The 20,682-nt window shown below is 32.8% G+C and overlaps 1 protein-coding gene across 1 annotated transcript in view; it reads right to left on the reverse strand.

The window, feature by feature from the left end:
- Nucleotides 1-20,682, reverse strand: part of LOC129804646 (uncharacterized) — an 81,730-nt gene that overhangs the window by 4,569 nt on the left and 56,479 nt on the right. Inside the window, exon 2 of the mRNA XM_055852145.1 lies at nt 6,257-6,338. Coding sequence (XP_055708120.1) covers nt 6,257-6,338 — 82 coding nt within the window. The remainder of the gene's footprint in view (nt 1-6,256; nt 6,339-20,682) is intronic.

A 20,682-nucleotide genomic window follows, 5' to 3' on the forward strand; every position in this document is an offset into this window, starting at 1 on the left:
AGATTCAGATTTTAAAATTAGCAGAGACACAAACCATTAAAGTATATTTAAGCTCATTCGTAGGAACAATATTTATTGTTTTTTTGCATAATATAATCTCTAGTCTAGAGTAAACATAATAAAAAATTCATGGAAATTGGAGAAACATAGAAGTGGCTGAAATTGCAAACTGTCCGAAATTTGATGCACTTACCTTAACGGTTTAAAAAAAATATGTTTAATTTTTTTAACAAAGGCCAGAGAGTTCTATCAATGCAAATAAATATAGAATTTTTTTCAAGACAATGTTCTGTTTGAGAAAGAGTGCCTTTTGATAAACAATTTATTTTTAAATGTTAACATTGACGTCTTTGAAATTAATTTTAATTTTGTGTTTTAATTTGGTTTATTTGTTATTACTGATTAATATTCATACTTTAACCTTTGAAAATCATTGGCTGGAAATTTAGATTGAGTGGGATTCAAGCTAATTACCAAAATTGGTAATAACGACCAATTCCAGCCAAAACAACCCAAGGTGCATTTTCTTAAATTTTTACTCTAGATATGAATAATTTTATTATTATTTATGTAAAAATAAAGTGAAGTGTTTTTTATGGTCTTGTCATTTATTTTAGTCGTAATGACCTTTTATAAAATAAATAACACATTCACAATATGTTCAACTGCTCATAGTAGCATGTAACTCCACTGAGAAAAATCCGAAAATGTTTAAGTAACATTCCTCAAATGTTAATTTTACTCTGCAGTATTGATCCGAAATTGGTGTAAATATTACACTTAAAAGGCGTATTATGGGTTAAAGTTACACTTTTCATGTTAATTTTACTCTTAAAAAGGTGTAAAATTAACATTAAAAATGTTGATATATTTTTACACCTAAAAAGTGTTAAAGTTCCGAGGAAAAAAAGTTAATCGCACCCTCTTTTTTTCTCAGTGTCCATAATACTCGTTAATAAACTTCTTTTTAATCGACTAGGAGGGGAATGGGGCACCTTTGAATTGGGGCAGCTTTAAAATAGAGCTTCTTCTTTTATTTTCAAATAAAATTGGGCATTTCCATGATAAAATTTAGCTCCCTAAACCATTTGTGAAACTAAAATACATCATGATGAGGCTTTTCTATTTTAAAATGGGAAAAAAGAGTCCTCAAAGGTGTCCCAATTCAAAGGTGCCCCATTTCCCCCTAAAGATGATATTAAGTAAATAACTAAAGAAAATTAAATAAATAAATTAGTCATTTCTCTGACTTGCATATAACACCCCCCCCCCCTCCTTCTGTGACCAAATCAGGTCATCATCGTTATTTGTAGTACTACAGTTTGTCTAGAACCTTGGCTTCATTTGCAATCTGTCTCCACTTCGACCTGTCCTTCAATTTTCTCTATTCTATGTAACCCTAGCCAACTCGTCCTGTGTCGACCTTTGGCACTTTTTCATGTCGGTTACTCTTCAAATGCTCATTTTGCTTATGTACCCTTCTTCATTTTCACAACGTGTCTAGTCTATTGCATTTGTATGGCCCTAAACAGTAAAAGTAAACTTGTATCCCTGTACAAATCGTCATCCCTAAGAATTCGACAGGTAACCATGACGTAATATTTGATCCGCGTGACATAGGACTTGGGCAAATATTGGTCTGATTTTTAGTAATTTTTTGGTAACACAGCTTTCTTCGATATCCGGCTGTTTGGGGGACACTGGCATTCATTTTTTTTTAATCTGGTCATTTGTTTCGTGGATTTATTTTCTGTCTAAAGCTAAACAAGAGAGGCTGGTACAGAAATGAGTTCGGCATAAAGAGATCCGTCGATACAAATACACATTCACTGTATCTGATCCAACCAAGGCTAGTCTGCCGCAATATAGAAACGGCACTGTATGTGTACCACAGGCATACAGAAGCCGAGATATGGAGCTGGGCTGGAGGACCGCCTTGGGGGTTAAGATAGAATGGAGTAATGAGGATTGCATAATGGGCCCAAATAAGAGGCCTGGATGCAGCGCAACCGATAAAGGTTTAAGCCGACCCATAGACAAATCTTAAATCGCCGGAATTGCTCCAATTTGAGAAACTAGGGGAAAGCGCGCTAACTTCGGACAATTTATGCTTCGCACAAATAATTTTTTTAATGTGTTATAAATGATTTTGGCCCATTAAAATATTATATTATATTTTAATAGCTAGTCCAATGCCTCAAATTTTCAGAAAAGAGCAATGGGTGAAATCCATAAGGAACATAGAGAAAAAATTGAATTGTCTGAAGCTTGAGTCGTCCGAAGGTAGCGCGCTTTCCCCTATACTGTTTCCTCAATTATCTTGTCTTCTGGTTATCAGCAAGGCCATGTTTTTCAACAAAATTGTAGCAGACATTCTTGCCTAGGGGTAAGTGGAGCATCTTTAAATTGGGATACCTATGAAATTCAACTTGTGTATATAATTTTGATTGATTAATTGATTGATTGATTTTTTGCCATTTCTCTGGTCTTTCGTACCACCCTGCATGCGGCCATCGCCGTCTTAGCGTCGATTTCAACCACCAGGAAAGAAACGATGGAAAGTTATAGGTTACATTACATGGGAAGATGGATATGCTCACAGTGAGAGTTTGAGGAAATCCTAGCCATAAAGATTTCTTGGCTTCTTGGGTTTCTTGCATACGCCAAAGCTATTTTTTAAGGAATTGAGGGTTATTTTAATGTAATTTGCTTCGCAATTAGTTTACACAGCTAAATTATATCATGATGAGGTCCAGTTTCATTAAAGGAGAAATGTACCCCATTCTAAAGGTGGCCCGTATTCCTCTAAATTTTCCTCTGAAATTGGTTTGGGATAGTCCATTTGAATATTAGATAATATAGATTTCAGTTATTATTAAGAATCTCCTCTACAATAGGCTTCCCTAGGTTTATCATCAGTTTGTTAATAGGCTATCGAGAAATTTTTTTCGTCCTTAGTGATTGTCAGTCAGCTAGAGTTCTAGAGGTTGTAAAATCGATGGAAAATTAAATAATTTACATAAATGTCCTTATAAATAAATTGTATAACAGTAATTACAGTTATGAAAATAAATAAAACAATTTAAATTGTAAATGTAAAGGTCGAATTAAAGTGTTTAGAACACAATTTAAATGGAGCTATAAATTGGTGTATTTGTTGGAAATATTCGTCATTTGTGAACTGTGCAAGATGGTTGACATTGTTGAGTACATCGAGTGCTATCCTGAATACCAGAAATTTGAAGAGTTTCTCAAATGCCTTATAAGATTTCTAAACTTATCCTGCATACCTTGGAAAATTGTACGGGGATATGGAAAATATATTTTTCCGATTTCTCAAATATACAGTTTAATATCTTCAGTTTTTGCTTTGGTGTACTTTGAGAAGGATCTGATGGGAATTCTAATAAGTGTTACATTATCTACAGGATTTTTTCAAGTTTTCATTAAAACTTTATCAATTATCACACAGTCAAATCGATTGGAAATTCTGTTTAGGTTTATCCAAGAAGTGCACCAAGTTCATGAAAATGATTTGATTCCCGATTCTGCAAGAATTCATCTGAAACATCTAAAGAAGAGCCTAAACATAAATAAAACAAGTCTGAGGTGAGATTTACAAATCAAGAACAATGATTTAAATTCCTTAAGTAGAATATTATTTGCAGTAAGTTTTATGACTGCTCCTGGGGTACTTCTTTACTTCTTACACACTGATTTGCTGATAGTTGCTGTTCCTGGAGTATTTCCAAGTTCAAAGGCCAGCTTAATTTATCAGCATATCCATCAAGGTATTTGCATGGGAATAGCCACCATAGAACTTTTGATTCCTGACGTCATAACTATAAGTATTGGATTATATCTTATAGCTGTGTTAAATATTTTTCAAGACATCATACAGCATATCCATAAATTTGATTTTAGTAAAAAGGAAGATGTCTTGATCGAAATCCATAAGTTTCATAGCAATATTCTCGAGATATTTCGTATATTTAGTGAAATATTTTACTATACTATTGAAGTTCAAACTGCAACTAGTTTTGTCTTTGTCTTTTGTGAATTCTTTATAATTTTAAGTACTGATTTTATGGCATTTATCCCAATGGTTTTATATATATTCGTACAATTTATAGCAGTTTGTATATTTGGCGAGATGATGTATTCAAAAACCGAAAAACTTACTACCGATTTTTACCTCACAAATTGGTACGAACTTGATATACATGAGCAAAAAATACTATTAATGATGATGTATATGTCACATAAGATAATTGGACTTAAAGCAGCTGGAATGTACGATATTAACCTACAAATGTTTATTGAAACTATTAAGGCTGGTATATCTTTTCTTACAATCCTTTACACATTAACCTAATTGTGCAGAGATAGGACTTGGGAGAACAACTAGGATGACGGAGCGTTATTTCAGACATCTTGAAATATCGGATATTTTGAGGCAAATATCGGACACCAACTAATTTGATTAAAATAAGAGAATTAGCTTCTAGTATATAAGTCAAAGCGTACTACATTCGAACGACTCAAGTTTTTAACAACTCAATTTGATCCATTACAAAATTAAATTTTAATTGCTATAGTCCAATGCCTTAAATTTCCTGAAAAAAGCCATTGATCATATCCATTATGAATATAGAAAAAAAATTGAGTTGTCCGAAGTTTGAGTCATTCGAAGGTAGCGCGTTTACCTATAAGGAAATAAGAGAATTGTGTGAAATTTCGGAGATCTTGCAATATCGAACACTTTTTGTTTCTAGAAGCTCTACAATTCCAAGAAACAAGAAAACATCGCCACTGCAAACGATATACTATGAAAAAACATTAAAATTCTTCTCGGAAAGACAAGAAACTTCAAGAAACTTTGTGTCCGATATTGCATAATTTTTTAATTTTCTCTATTACAAGGTGTCCGATATAATATACAAAGCAATGTTAATATATTTATTCATTTTAAAAGTGAAAGAGGAATTATTTTAGAGAAATAGAGATAATAAACTTCTTATCAATGTTCTACACAGCACTCCTGAAAAGGAAAGTAAGAAAAATCAATTTGTTTGGAGTTTCAATATTCAGGAAATCAGTGTGATATCTGTTGAAAATATCGCACAGTCACCCTGTAGCTCCCCATTTACATGTAAATTTCAATTTGAATAATAACTAATAAAGAATTAATATTATTTTAATATCATAGTTCGGGACATTTTGCCTTACATAAATTATAGTTTTTCAAGTGGTGAAATTCTTAAGCGTAATTGATTATTAAATATTCAATAAATTTCATTCAATTTAATTTCAAATGTTCAATAAATGTTCGTAAATGTTTGTGAATTCCTACGAGGGACTTCCGAAATGTTCGCAAAGCGTATAACCCACTAAGAAGTTGATAAGAGTATGTACTCTTTGACAAACTTTGTTCGTAGCATCAATACTCGACGAGCATTTTTTGTTAATTTCCAAATATATATTTTTTTTAATTTATCGATAAAAAGCAAAATTCTAGTAATTTATGGATATAAAATTATTTATTTACTTAATGTGATATTTAGGTAAATATCTATTTTGATGTCGAATTTATTGTGTTTATAGACTGGTCATATATTGGTCAATATTTGGTCAGATTCTTCGATGTTACCTTAACATTATTTTGTTCGCTTTTACACCTCATTTTTAATATCAAGTCAATATATATCTGTCAAGTATGTATATGTCTATCAGATTTCAAATATCTTTTCATTTCGATTTTTTTGAGCTTTTGGTCAAGTTTTGCTTAATGGGTATGTTTCGTGTTGTCTTTAAAACTTTTAAAAATTTAATTTACTGCAATTTTGCTTCTTGGATATTATTTATTAAACCTTGAAATAATTCTAAAATAAATTTAAAAATTAGTTGTTTCTTGCTATGAGACTTCTAATTATACTAAATATTACTGTTGCAAACAAATCGTCTCTTGGATCAGCAACTGTGCTAACTACATTTAATATGTGTCTACATTACGTAGCTTGGATCAGCAATTGTCGTAACTTCCTTATCACCTATATCAGTAATTTTTTTTAATAATATAGAATTGCATCTAGACTACACAGGAATTGTTGATATAGGTGATGAAAAAATTACGACAATTGCTTATACAAACAACGAGATACAGAGTAAGTGCTGATAAGTGCAGTTAGCCCAGCTGATCTACGCAACGAAGTGTCTATTTTCCATGGAAAATTTAATAAAAATTCATCAAAATTACCTTGTGCACTGTCTGTTTGTGAGAAGAAAATGGCTACGAGGAGACATAGAACGAACACCAGCTTTATCAATCGTGGCGGCAGCTGAAAGAAAAGAAAATTTCATAATTAGATCAAAAGAAAAAAAAAGATATCTTGTGGTACTATTAAAGTGAGATGGTGGGATGAAAATGGTGGAAAATTGCCCAATAATTGTCATGATCGAGCGATATGCTAAAGCGACAATCTCACTTCTTGTGATCGACCCAATTTTCCCTGGCACTTGCATCAGTTTTTTCTCTTTTATTATAAATCATTTAAATGCAATTAGGATTTTTTTGCCGATTGGAAATTTCAATATTGAAATAAAATTTATAATCATTTGTGTGACAAATGTTGGTGGTATTTTTTTTTACAAAATCAACAAGTCTTTTGTCACAATTCCTCCCCAGCAAATGTGCAAGAGCAGCAATCTCGGAATCATCTCACGACACTGATCGTTTTCTTATGGCAAAATATGATCTCGATCGTGTATCTTGGATTAAGTAATATCCTCAGTGTATGGCTGAGTTGGTAGCTTTAATGAAAATTGTACCAATTGATTTATTACTCTTTTCTGTCATACCCATGTGGAGTTCTTTTCGGATCTATTTTGCATAATTATGATCATATTGTGATCGAATCTCTTGAGAGACTGTCAAATTGTAGGTCTCGAAGGTACTAGGTTGTTATTGAGCAACTGGATTACCCATCTATGAAATTTCAACGGAATCTTGCTCAACACTCAACCCTTCAATTCATTATTAAAATATTATATACTACATTTTTTTCCATTCAAACTCATCCTATTCAATTTAATGATCGCGATTCTTCGTTCTCTTACTTCTCTTCAAATTTACTCCATCGAAAGTGAATGCTTCCAATTGGGAACTGAACATTTTCAGTCTCTCTCTAAGAAAATCGAAGGGGAAATGTATATTGAAAAAATCCTCTACAATTTTCCAGTAAAATTCTCATAAAAATAAACATTAATATGATTCCTCGGAAAACTCTTTAGAGCTCCATAGTATTGAAGTGAAATAGGGAAGGAAATTCTTTTGAAATTATATGGGCATTATATAATAAAAGTGCTGCAATATGTGCAGAGTTATTTGTGAATTAAATCGGTGTTTTAGATTTCACGGCATTTTAGATACCGAGTGAACAACATTGAAAGTATGATCAGTCCCATAAATCACTCAGACACTTTAGAGCAGTTTTAAGATATTTGCGGCACAATTTGAATATATGTTTGAAGTTAATTAGTAAAAGAAATATTCGGAAAACTTGTCACTAGGATTAGAGCTCTTCAGAAATGAACATCTGAAATGGTCTTGGCTACGAGAATATCATAAAGGCCTAAATAGACTCAAGCTGATCCTCTAGAATATTTAGCCTGTAAAATTCAGCAGTAAAGATGATCTATCCCAAACTGTCATACACTGTGGTTTAGAATCATCAATTAGAACTCTTTTACCGGATCCTTCACTGCCATATTTTGTATGCTAAATATTCTTGAGGATCAGCCTAAGTCTATTTGGGCCCTAAGAGCGGTCTTTAGGATAATCAGTTTTAGTGGCTTTTCAAAATCAAACAGATCATTTGCTTTTAATATCTAATCTAAAGTTGAAATTTTTCAAAAGATTTTGTTTAATAAGAACTTAGAGAAGTTAAGCCACAAATTACTTAATTATAGGGACCTTTTTAAAGTCATGTATTAAGTACCTTTTATTCAGGTTGATTGGAGTCTAAATGGGGAGGGGGGAGATAATGCTATACATAACCTCTTCCCTCAATTTCTGTGAATACCTCCAAAGGGGATAAATACCTGGTAGGCCCCGGTTACTCAGGTAAGTGATGGAAGAAGGGATAATCAACTCCAGTGGAAAGTCACGAACCTGAGGCTAACGAACAAGGGATCCTATCCTCCTAGAGAGGATTGGACAAGGGGCTAATAACCCGTCCCTGTGAAAGCAAAATTGTAACGAAACCTCTCAAGGAGCCTCCAATAGGATGGACTTTACTACAGCGACCTACCCTCCATTTTTGGAGCGGCCTGACGGAGAGTCGCCAAGACTAGAGGAGGTTAGTGCACGAGACCTGATTCCTTAAAGGGACGTTGCAGGCACCTCAGTAAGTAAGTATGTAAGCCATAAGGCTAAAACTAAGATCTCGCAAAGTGTACGACATATTTAACATATTCGGCCTATTCGACATATGTCAACCCAGTCGACGATCGAGTCCTACTAGTCTACTACAACTACTGTTATATGGTCTCATGTTTCTCGTGGAAATTAACACCTTTCACGAGTAACCGTCAGTCGCCACGGACAGTTAATTCGGAAGTAGTGAAAAAGAGCTGACTCCCGCAGTTCTCCAATCTTTAGATTATGTAATTTTGTTTAGGTGAGCCCTATTAGACTCACAATCTAAAACCCATATAGTCGGTTTTCAGACTGGAGGTTTATTCTGTTTCACGAGTATCACTAATTCCTCAATAATAAGCAAAAACACTAAATTTTGAAAGTCAAATTCGCTTGTATTCAATTATTTTTAGACCACTGAGAGAAATCCGAAAAAGTTAAAATAACATTCCAGAAATGTTAATTTTACCCTGCAGTATTGATCCAAATCGGTGTAAATATTATGTTTTTTGGATTAAAGTTACCCTTTTTCATGTTAATTTTACCCTTAAAAAATGTGTTAAATTAACATTAAAAAATGTTGATATATTTTTACACCAAAAAAGTGTTAAAGTTATGAGGAAAAAAATGTTAATCGCACCATCTTTTTTCCTCAGTGACAAAATTTCCCAAAAAATTTAATCATTCAACTAAACCTCAAGTCATAAATGTATTCACTTTTAAGTAAGAAATTATGATGCATATTAATATAATTTGTCTTATTTCCATCCTATTAAACAATTCCCAATTTAAGAAAGAAAAACACTTAAACCTAAACAAAAAATTCTCATGCCGGGACAAATGAAGAAAAACACTTTCTTGATTCTCGAAAAGATTTTTAAATCTTAATTTTATTAACTTCTTATTTCTTCCTTATTTGTTTTAGAAACTTCGAAAGGTCCACATTTCTAAAATAATTTAAATGAACTTAAAATTTAGTTTTTGTAACATTGCGAAATTGTTACAAATGTTCTAGTTAGGGTAACGTGTGGTATTTCTGGACAAGGTGCTTTTCGGATCATAATATGGGTATTTTGGACACACCAAAAATCCTATAAATATTTGTTTTCTAATTATTTTTAAGTTCTGTATGAAATATTAAGCTCTTTACGTAACAGATAAACATAAAACTTATGAAGTTTTATTTAATTTAAAGTGTGAAATACGCGTAAATTGTGAGTGTCACATTTCACTTTTTACAAGACCTTCAGTGTGGTCAATTTTGCAGATGTCAACACAAACAGTGCTGAGTTTTTTTTCGATTTAAGTCACTTTAAAATTGAAATTTAAACAAATTTTTTATGAAAGAGTGAATTTTAGAACTTCTACTTAAAGGTAAATAATCAGGCTCGGTGAAATTTATTTGCATAATAACGACTTTTGTCTGTCCCGAAATATACCACTCTGACTTTTTATATTTTTTGCTATTTTGTATAAAAAATTATGCATTTTTCGATAAGAATCTTATTCTGGATACTATAACGAACATATATATCTGTATCAACAAAGAAAAAAATTATTTGAGAAGTCGTTAAGCTGTTTGAAACTTAAAAGTGCTAAAAAGTGTCCCGAAATACCACACGTTACCGTAGTGTTTTAAAATGTTGAAGATCAAGAAAACAAGACACTCATGTCGCTACAATGAATCAAATGAGAATTCCGATATTTCAAAAGCTTTTAAAAAATCACTTTTTTCCAAATTAATTAATAAACGGGTTAAAAAGAAAGTCAAACTTCAAATTCAGGATAATTCAAAATAATATAATTTGTGATCACGACCTAATACCTGTTAATACGATTTAGAATCACATTTAACTTTTTTAATTGCTTTTCTCTTTTAGAAAGTCTCCTACCTTTCTGTCCTGATCTTCGCATATGGTCTCAGTTTCTGTTTAATTTTTGCAATGGCATTTATTGCGGAAAAAAGAACGTGGAAAAGTGATATCAAAACACCAACGGAAGTGACATTTCTATTGTCTTTAAGCTTGAAACACTTCGGTTAAATGATAATTGAGCCCATTTTCACATCAAGAAATGTTGTGCACAACATTTTCCACCCAAAGAGCAGAATGGTTGATCTTTGAAAGGGAAATAAAATGCCATACTGGAGAAAGATTGAGGAAGAAGCAATTGGAAGTGTTAATTGGGAGAGAAAATCCCTTTTTGAACATGGTTGCGTGCAACTCATTGCGTGAAACATGAAACATTGACGCGGTTTTCTTTGGAAAATTTTATAGTTATTTTGCTGAAGAGATGATGCAGCAAATTGAGCAACTGTGCAGCATAAATGTGAATTAATTCATCTCGGAAGATAAAGTGAGGTTTGTTTTGAGTTTTTGCATTAATTATGGTGACGGTTGGCCGTAAGCAGCATAAGTTCAGTGGCGTTCTTGACCGCATTTCACACGAAAATTTATTCAGTGATTTTTATAAAGCACATTGTCTACCCAGGAGTGTCATTAATTGTCCAGAATTTTGTGTGTGTCTTACACGAAAAAAAAACAGAAAAAAATACTCGCAGGCTAAACAATTCGAAAAGAGGCGAAAAATTACTATTATCCATAACCAAAATGACTGGTTGACTGTGCAATTTTATTCAAGCAACATTTCACTCAATTTGAATACAATGTTATTTCTTGCACATCATATAATAAAAGAGAAGAAATCATATTTTTTCCATATACACAGTATTACTTTCAAAAAAGTTATTAATATAAAAGTGCATTGATTCATGTGTTTTTCCTCACCTTACACAGTTTCTCTATATATATAAAAGTGCATTTTATAGAAGAAAAAGATTGTGTGTGCGCAGTACATAATTATTATTTATGTTATGAAAAGGAGAAAAAGAGAGGCCAATTGCATTAATAAATTATTAACTCTGTCTCTCATGGGTTGGGCGCATACAATCCACCAAAGAGACATGGCATCATACATATATTATACTAAAATAATAAAATCACAGTCATACGAAATAATAATAAATTATTTACTGATATAGCAATTAAAGTAAATTCATCTGCCATATCAATTTTCAATGGAATAGTCAAAAGAGTCACGCAAGTTCTTCTGCTCATTGATGCAACTTTTAAAAATGTCAACTAATAAATAACCTTTAAGTTTGCCGTTGGATTTTATGAAAGAGATTTTTGGCAAAGCAGGAAGTTTTCCCGCTCAAAAGTTGTCCCATTTAAAATCACCTAATATGCGATTGATTTCGAGAGTAAGACACTTTACAACAGGTTTGGATTTCTTTATAGGCCAAATGATTCCACTCTAACACTGCAAAAAATTGGATTCTCTTACGGTTAATGGAAAGTTACCATCTAGTCAATTTTGTTCCTAATTCAAGTTATTCTGAAATGTGAGGTTAGGTATTGAACCTAACCTCAATTATATAGTGCAAGGAATGTGAAACAACCAAGAGATTAAACATCATCATCTTCATTTTCAACCCCTTATCCTTATTGGGGTCGCGAGTCCATGATATCAAGGTTAACAGCCCACGACTGTCAATCCTCCTCCACTTCAGGAAAATGTTCGGGTTCAATCCCAAGGCGCTCCAAAGCAAGATCCTGAATTTTATTCAGTCACCTTGTCCTAAGTCTGCCCCGATGTCGAGGTCTCCTGACAATGGTTTACATGGCTTTCTTTTGCGAGAAGAATACTGTGAAACAGGGTGCAAACCTGAGGTCACAGGTCTCTTTACCTAGGAAGCACGGGTTAATTTAACCTCAATTTGAATTAGGATTTTGAAATCCTTCTTTCCAAAGATTATAAAACCGTGTTTATTTTCGTATTTGGTAATGTATCTAATTAAAGTTTTGTTGCATATAACAGTGAATTTTTAAAATTTCTTTTTATAACATAGTAAAGTATAAGGGCCCAAAAATAGACTGAGGATGATCACAGAGAAGATTGATAAGATTTTGCCAGGGGTCAGTTCTCCATTTCGGATTTCCGATGCATCCAGGCCACCATTTGGGCCCCTTATGCTTCTCCACTCCTATTCTATCTTATCCCCCGACACGGGTAGCCGCTCCATATCACAGCTCTGTGGGCAATCAGTGCCGCTACTATATCACAGCATCCTTTCTCGGTGTGAGTTTGGGATCAGTGACAGTGAATATTAGTATAGACTGAAGTACCACTTTCAAGCCGAAACTCGTTCTCGTACCAGCCTCTATTGTTTAGGCGGTTCACTTTTTTTTGCCAATATGCACCATTGGCAATACTATTCATTTATTCACTGGACGAATACAAAGCCGATATGGCGTGAGGAATCTTTTTCTGCTGGTGCTCAGCTTTGAACCCAAGACCTCGTAATCATAGAGCCACTGTTCTATCTGCTGACCCACTCGAGGCTCATCATAGAGAATATTTAACCCGTAAAATTTGGAAGTAAATATTTGTCTCAAAATGTGATACAATAGAAGCTTAGAATAATCAATTAAAGGTCCTTTACATAAATTTCATTTACCTTATCATTTACTGACAAATTTTACGGACTAAATATTTTTAAGGATCAGTAGTCTCATACCCTAGACAGACTTACGACTTAAACCAAGATGCATCTTAGTGGGAAACTGATGGAAATATAGTTAAATCAGTATTTTGATTAGAATTACCTCAACCCTTTAAGGACGATTGGGTCACCGGTGACCCAAAAATGAATTTTTTCCTACAGCCTTCTAAAGCTATGTTTCGGTCTAAAAAGTTAGAAAAAATGATTTTTTCAGACACCCAATTTTTGACTCTCTCGTCCTTAAAGGGTTAAGCCGTCTATTGGCTTAAGCCGTAGGTGTGTCCAACACATATGTTTATTTAGAATTTCAATTGCAGGACAGACTTCCAGCTTAAGTTGCCTCTACGCAATTATAATCAAAATAATGTATAGATTACATTCCCATCACATTTCCACTAAACCGTCAATCAGCTTAAGCTGTAAGTCTATCAAGGGCATACGCCTAGAAGTAAAGCTAAAAGATGGACTCACTTATAATTTTGAATATTATTATTCTTTTTTTTTTTTTAAATATTTTTAAAAGATATTTAAATATGCATTTAAGAATGCTTCTCGTATTTAAATAATCTTATTTGAATAATTTTGAGGTTTCAAACAACATAACCTCAAATTGACGTTCATTTAATGAAAAGTAATATTATTTAAATATCATTTATCAGGAAATAGACGGAGACACTGAACCTTTCTTGATTTTCACAATTTTATTCTCTACGACGTTTCGAGGATGGATGTCCTCTTCATCAGGTATCGAATATGGCAGGGAAAATCACGTACAGGTGGGAGTTGTTACACTGCACTTGAACTTTGATCACAAATTGATCTGTGATGTTCACCATTCGACTGACCGACACAGAATTGTGAAAATCAAGAAAGATTCAGTGTCTCCGTCTATTTCCTGCTACATTCTGTCGAACCGAAATTCTTCTGAAATATCATTTATCTTTAAACAAATCATAGCAAGTTGGCTTTATTGTCTAATTTGTGAAAATATTAATATGAAAGTTTTGTTTGTGTTTAGGTCTAACCTAAAAAAAATTAAAAATGAAACTTAAACTACAAGATCCTCAAAAAATTTTGAATTATTGTCTACAGTGTCATTTTATCTCAAATATCCATTTTTCTGTACAAAAAATATTTATGAGGATCAACCGGATCAACAGCAGTTAACGTATTAAGTTTTTTGGGTATAATTTTTTTTCGGTTAGAATTTTCAAATTTCTCAGTTTGCACTGGTTTGCAGTTCAAATCAAGATAGACACTTAACTGATTTATTGAATTGATAAGTTAACGTTTGAAGTTTACTTAAAAATCTCTGTTATCCAAATATATCGGAACTTTTTGAGATTTAATACAACATAACCTCAAAATCTCAACAACAAAAAAAATTGTATAAAACTAGGGGAATGAGATCCGTGGATTTTATTCTCTAATTTCACTCACAGATTAAATTATTTTAAAATTCAGTTCTTTTATCATTACGATTAAATTAGAAACACTTACAAAATAAATAAAATAACCTCAAATATGTCCCACGCACAATAACTTTTGTTTAGTAAACATGTTTTTGACATTTCAATGGGAGTGAGTGAGATCTAAATCTAGTCATTTCGCTCATTCTAATGGGAAATTTTGAAAACGTGTTTACAAACAAAAATTATTGTGCACTTGTCATAATGATAATTTTTTCAATTGTTTATCCAATATGCAAAATTTCGTAAAATAATGTAAAAGTTTTTCAAAATGTTTGAAGGGTGCTTCATTCAAGTTTTGAGTAGTTTTTAAGGTTATGTTCAGGATAACCTCACATTACTTTGAAAGAAAATAAGAAAATAATAATCTTATTTTATTTTATGGAATAATTCCAAGTTAAATAGAGAAATAATTTGGTGTTGAATAATAGAGCATTTTCAGATACATATGTTGTTTCAAAACAGTGCTAATTGTAATAAAAACCCAAAGCGCAATGTATTAGGTTAGATTAAGACTGATTTATTACAGTCGATGTTTTAATTTACAATTTTAAATTACCATAATGGCAAAAACTATCCAGTTCTCACCAATTATTTACAGTAGAAATTTCCATTATTGTAAAATCTCCTTGTATGTATTATGGAAATGTCACCAATAATACTAAACTATGACTTATAAATTTTGTCAATGAATATAAGAAGAAACCAATCACCAAAAATTCAATTCATTCAAGGTGGTTTTCCGTATAAAAAATTAATTTATTAAAAATTCCCGAGAGATAGTAAAATGTTGTAGAAATATTTAATGAATGAATGTAAGCGATTTTTTCGGTGTAGTCCTGATCATATTTAAGTGTGTTTTAGTTCTGCGGAAGAGTGAAATAAAATCACTGAAAGCATATGCAAAAACTTCAATTAGTTCAAAGTTTGAATACGAAATATCGATTGAATCACCGGTTGTTGGTGATTATGTCGATGCCTCTGGGCGCATTTCTTTAGTTCTTTCTCCTCACACCAAACTCTGGCAATTTAGTGGAACAGATCGCACTTTTGCCGCATATTTTCAAACACTTAGTCAATAATTGCATATTTGCTGGTATTTTATTTGGTATTCCCGTATAGGGTAAAATTTGGAATGTGAGACAGTTTGGAAAGTGGGACCAAGCAGTGTGGAATGTGGGACACCTCCCTAAAAACATGATAATAAATCAATTAAATATTTTAATTCTCAATCAAAAGATTATTCATCCTAATTTTGTGATTATTGGAGAAGTTAAAAATGTAGAAGGCGTTACTTTACAATTTAAGAGTGACTTGCAAAATGAATTTGAAAAATGTATTGCATTCGTGACATTCATAACCTTAAAACGGGAGTTGTCATTTCCACTATTTCTTATGGAAGTTGATAAGTAAATATGAAACTTTTTGACTTGAGTTTTCGGTAAAACTTGTGAATTATTAATAAGTGAGTATTGGAAAACGAAGGAAATACATCCATTCATAAGGTGAATAAGAAATATTTGTAAAATATTCAGGGAAGAAAGGGAAAAAAGTGGTTTAATTTGATGTCTCATTCAAAGCACCTTCTATGCAATGTTGGACAAAGTATTTAAAATGTCTTTTCATGATTTCAGTGAGTGAATTGTTATTTCTTGTGATGTTAAATCATGGCCACAAAGAACAAAAAGATCCTTAATTATCCGGTGGAACAATTGCAACACGCAATAGAAGCTGTTGGGGAAGGTATGCCCTTGAGAAAGGCTGCCAAAGCTTTCGAAGTCCCGAAGTCCACTTTGTTTAATAGAGTGACTGGCAAGATTTCTGGAGAAAACCAGATAGGAGCACCTGCAGTACTCTCTAAGCAATTGGAAAAGGACCTGGCGGATTGGTTAGTGGAATGTGCTGAAAAGTGGCATCCGATTACTAAGGTACAATTGCTGGACAGCGTCGAGCTCCTGTGTAAGAGAATGAAATTGCAGAACCTTTTCCCGGAGGGACGTCCAGGGAATTCGTGGTACTTGGGATTTCTCAAGCGTCATCCGGAAATAAAGGAGAGGATGGCAGAAAGCATGACAATTCAACGTGCAAGTGTCACACAGGAGAAGCTCAACTACTGGTTTTCCAATGTCCAAAAATATTTGGCGGAGAAGAATTTGTTGCATATTCATCCCTCCAGAATTTACAATTGCGATGAATCTGGGTTTAAGATTTAATCTTGGAGACATAAGAAAAACTAAAATCTATTTTGATTAATAAAATTAAAAATTAAAACGTATAAAACATTGGTGCTCTTCATTTTGTCCATCTTTTTAAATGTTTTTGTCCCACTTTCCAAAATATTGTCCATCTTTTCAAAACGTGTTATTTTCTAATTTCCGTGAATTTTCCGATTATTCTGCTGAAATATTTAATAAAAACTGTTAAGATTCTGGTAAAATATTTGTCAAAGAATCTCATGATACAAACAAATGGAAAAAATTATTATTTGTTTAGTTTAAAAATGCATTTGAAATAGAATTTTTTCTTAAGTGTCCCACATTCCAATTTTCACCCTACTTTGAATTCACAGAGACGGAGAGAAATTCTCTGGTGATTGTCTAAAAGTGTGACATAAAAAGTCAGTGTACTTCAGTGTTTGTCAATTGCATAATGTTTCATTCACACTACGCTAAAATATGGTAAAAATCTTCCCAGAAGAAAGTCACCTCCGTGGTTTTTATTGTGTGGGATCGAGAGTTAGTGCATCGACAAGCAATGCAGACAGGTGATTTCAGAGATAGGGAAAAACCAGAACCAATTTACCTGTTGACTTGCCTAGTCATCGGCTAGAGAAGGAATTTTGCAAAAGAAATGCATTAAAATTCACATTGATTAATCTAAACATCAATCTCAAAATCAATCTACTTGGGCACTTTTGCTGCAAGTATGCACCATGGGAATGATTGAGGAAATGATCAGCAATTAATTAACATTCACCGCAAGCTCTTGGACACATTTGTATAATGAGATCACCAACAATGTCTCTATGTGACTCTTGTTGAAAAGAAGACATTTATCTCTTGCTTTTTTTTATGTTTTTTTGAATTACAAATTTACCAATAAAATCTTGCAGAAACTTCCGCACAAGTTACTGCTGAGTGGTCTGTGATTCAACACTCGTTGAAAGAATTATAGGTACGTATAAGTAATTATGGTCCGTACTTTAAAACAGAGTAATCTTCGTCCAAAGAGGGATCATAGCTTCTCAATATTATGAATCGAAATAGTAGCTTTGTAGCTCGTAAAAAAATAAAATATTCCTTTTATGACTTTTTGCCCCAGTCTACCCTAAAGTTTGTCTAGTGTTTTTATGTTTTATAAGTAGCACTAGGATGTTGGCTTTATGAAATCATGTTTTTCATAGCTTTAAAATCCTTGAATTTATTTTTAAAGAGGATAATGATTAAAGTAAGACAACTTCTACCTATGAGATTCTGAAATACTAATATAAATGCATGCTGTTTAGGAAACTGGGCTTAATCTCAAGCCTGAAGACTGCTTTAGATTTACCCTTGGATTGATTTACTTTAACGCCAGATAATAAACTCTTCCCCATGGGCCCATTGAGTCTAATAAAAAGTGGGGTTATTTTTCACTTTTCCTTGTAAAAAATTTGCACATATTGCACCGCGACTTAAAAAAATTTGCTTTTAGTTTTTGTATTATTTCGGCGAACGATATGAAATAGGGGAGAGCGGGGTACATATAGCCAGGGGTAGAATTAGTCACTGGATTTTTCTCGTTTTTCTTAAAATGTACATCGAGCAAAGTATTTTTTAATGAAAGTAGAAACACATCCCCATATTGCCAGAAATATTTATAACTCTGATCCTGTTATCCTACAATTTAGAAGCATTTTTATAAAATGGGTATAAAATTGTAATTTTGATGTTACAGTTTTTGGACCGGGATTTGGTTTTCTGAGTTTCTAGTCAGGATTTCATAGTTTTAATTCGTTTCTGGTTTAATAAACCTAATTAAAAAATATTTTTCACTTGGATAATAAATATCCAATTTTTTTATATAAGATGATAAACACTGAAACAGCCCGCGGGGCAGTTGTAGCCACTCTTCCGTGGCGGGTTAAAACTATCAATGCTTTTTCACTAATACATGGATAATTGTTAGACGAAAAAGTACTATTGATATTTCAAGCAATATTGCCATTTGGATAAGCAACTTGAGAAATAGATTTTTTCAGGAGGTTTGCATCAATTTTGCTGCAATTACAAAAATTTCATAAAAAAGTCGGCTAAAGCCTTTTTCATTAAACTTAAGTGACATATTTAGCATCAGTGGGCTTCAGTGTATCAAGTTAAACAATATTTGGTATCTCCAGTTTGAAATTTCGTCTGAAAAACTGGTGGCAATTAGTACCCCAAAAGTGGTTATATCTACCCAGGCTGGGATACGTGTAGCCAATGTGTCATACTTTTTTCATTATCCTCTCTAGAAAAAGTCAAGGATTTTAGAGCTTTGAACTACACTGTTTTATATAGCCAATAACCTAATAACATTAAACAAACCTTGGCATTTTTCACAAATCACGCGCGAAAAAAAGCTTCATTTGCTGGCTAATTCTACCCCAGTGTCCCCTATGTATTTTTTGATAGCTTTTAGTGCACGATTTCGAAATATATCGGACTGATAAGCCAATTCTCTCTAGGATTAAACTTGCCATTAGTTTTCAGTGGCTTTATGCAAAAACGTATGGAAAAATTAAATGTCGAGAGGCCCCTGCTCTTCTCATTGCCTCTCCAGTTTTTCTAATTTTCTTCAGTGTTTCTAGAATTATTTCTCCCACTGTATCTACTCAAAGAAGCCACCGTCGAAGACATGTTATAGTGGTAATCAAAGATGAGGAAAAGAGGCAAATAAATACACGAAATGACATTTCACGACATTGAAAATCATAAATTTCTTCCTACCAAGAGAGCCTCTCACTTTTGGCGCGAAAACGGCGCCCCATTATCAGGTGGACGCTAAGTCTTTGGTCAAAAAGGTGATTTGTTTGCGATGTTCAAACTTAAGAAGAGATAACATTCCACAGACTTAGATGCTTTCCATGTTATCTTGGCTAAAATAGAAAATTGGTGGAAAATCAACTTTCTATTGCGCAAAACGTCAATTTTGCCATTTTATACAATCAACACAACTCTCCCACGAGATTTAGCAGTTCAGGTGAAAAAAAAGGTGGCTCGAAGATGGTGAAAAAAAAATGCAAGAGCCAAAAGAGAAGAAATCCATATATTGCAACAGATGATTTTTCACGATAAATTCGTATTATGAGCACATCACAAGAGGGAAAAGTGCAATAGTTTGCAATATCTTTAAAGGCAAATGAGATATCATGGGAATTTCTTTAAAGAGATATTGTTTAAAGCTGCTTTTTTAAGTGTTGATTGGCTTGTGGTTTAACTTTGACCTATTGAACAGGTGTATTTAGTGAGTCAGGGAGATAGTGCACCAAGTAAAGTTTTTCAAGTGATAAATTTATAATGTTACACCACTTCTACTCCAATGCAGAGAATCTAAGAGGATTTATTCCTCAGATTCTGGTATATTGGTATATTGCTCTGCAATGTGCTTTTTCATTCAAATGCAATTTGGGTTATTTAATTTTGAAATTTAGGTAACCTGCAATCCAACAGAGTTATTTACACGAAAATTCATAAATGATTTTATATTTGAGAAAAAAAATAACACAACAATTTCTCTTTTTCATTGACTGTGAATGTTGAACCACTTTTCTGGTCATTATTTACGTCAGACTTATGATTTACTTTTTTTTCCGCAGATCTTGTATGGCTATCTTGTAGAATTGAGGAATTTGCAGCCAGAGAAAAATATTTCCTTGATATTTTACATTGGAAATTCACGAGGCATATTTCAAGAGAATGGCTCAATTTATTTTAAAAGGATAAGGTCTTTAAAAGTGATAAGTTTCTCAAGAGAGCCAACACCATATTGGTAAAGTATCCATAAAAGTCTAAAGTGATTTAATAAAATACTTTCTCCTGACTTCAAAATGCATTTGCTGCAACGAAAAGAATTGGCATAAATTTTGAGGAAATATTAGACGAGACAAATCATAACTATTTCTATTTTTAGATTGATTTATAGAGATATTAATATTGCGGTTATTGGAAAATGTGCTAATTAGTACATGTCTGTGCTAAATTGCTAAATGCATT

Source organism: Phlebotomus papatasi, chromosome 2 (assembly GCF_024763615.1).
Source record: "Phlebotomus papatasi isolate M1 chromosome 2, Ppap_2.1, whole genome shotgun sequence".
In the NCBI taxonomy this organism is placed as follows: domain Eukaryota; kingdom Metazoa; phylum Arthropoda; class Insecta; order Diptera; family Psychodidae; genus Phlebotomus; species Phlebotomus papatasi.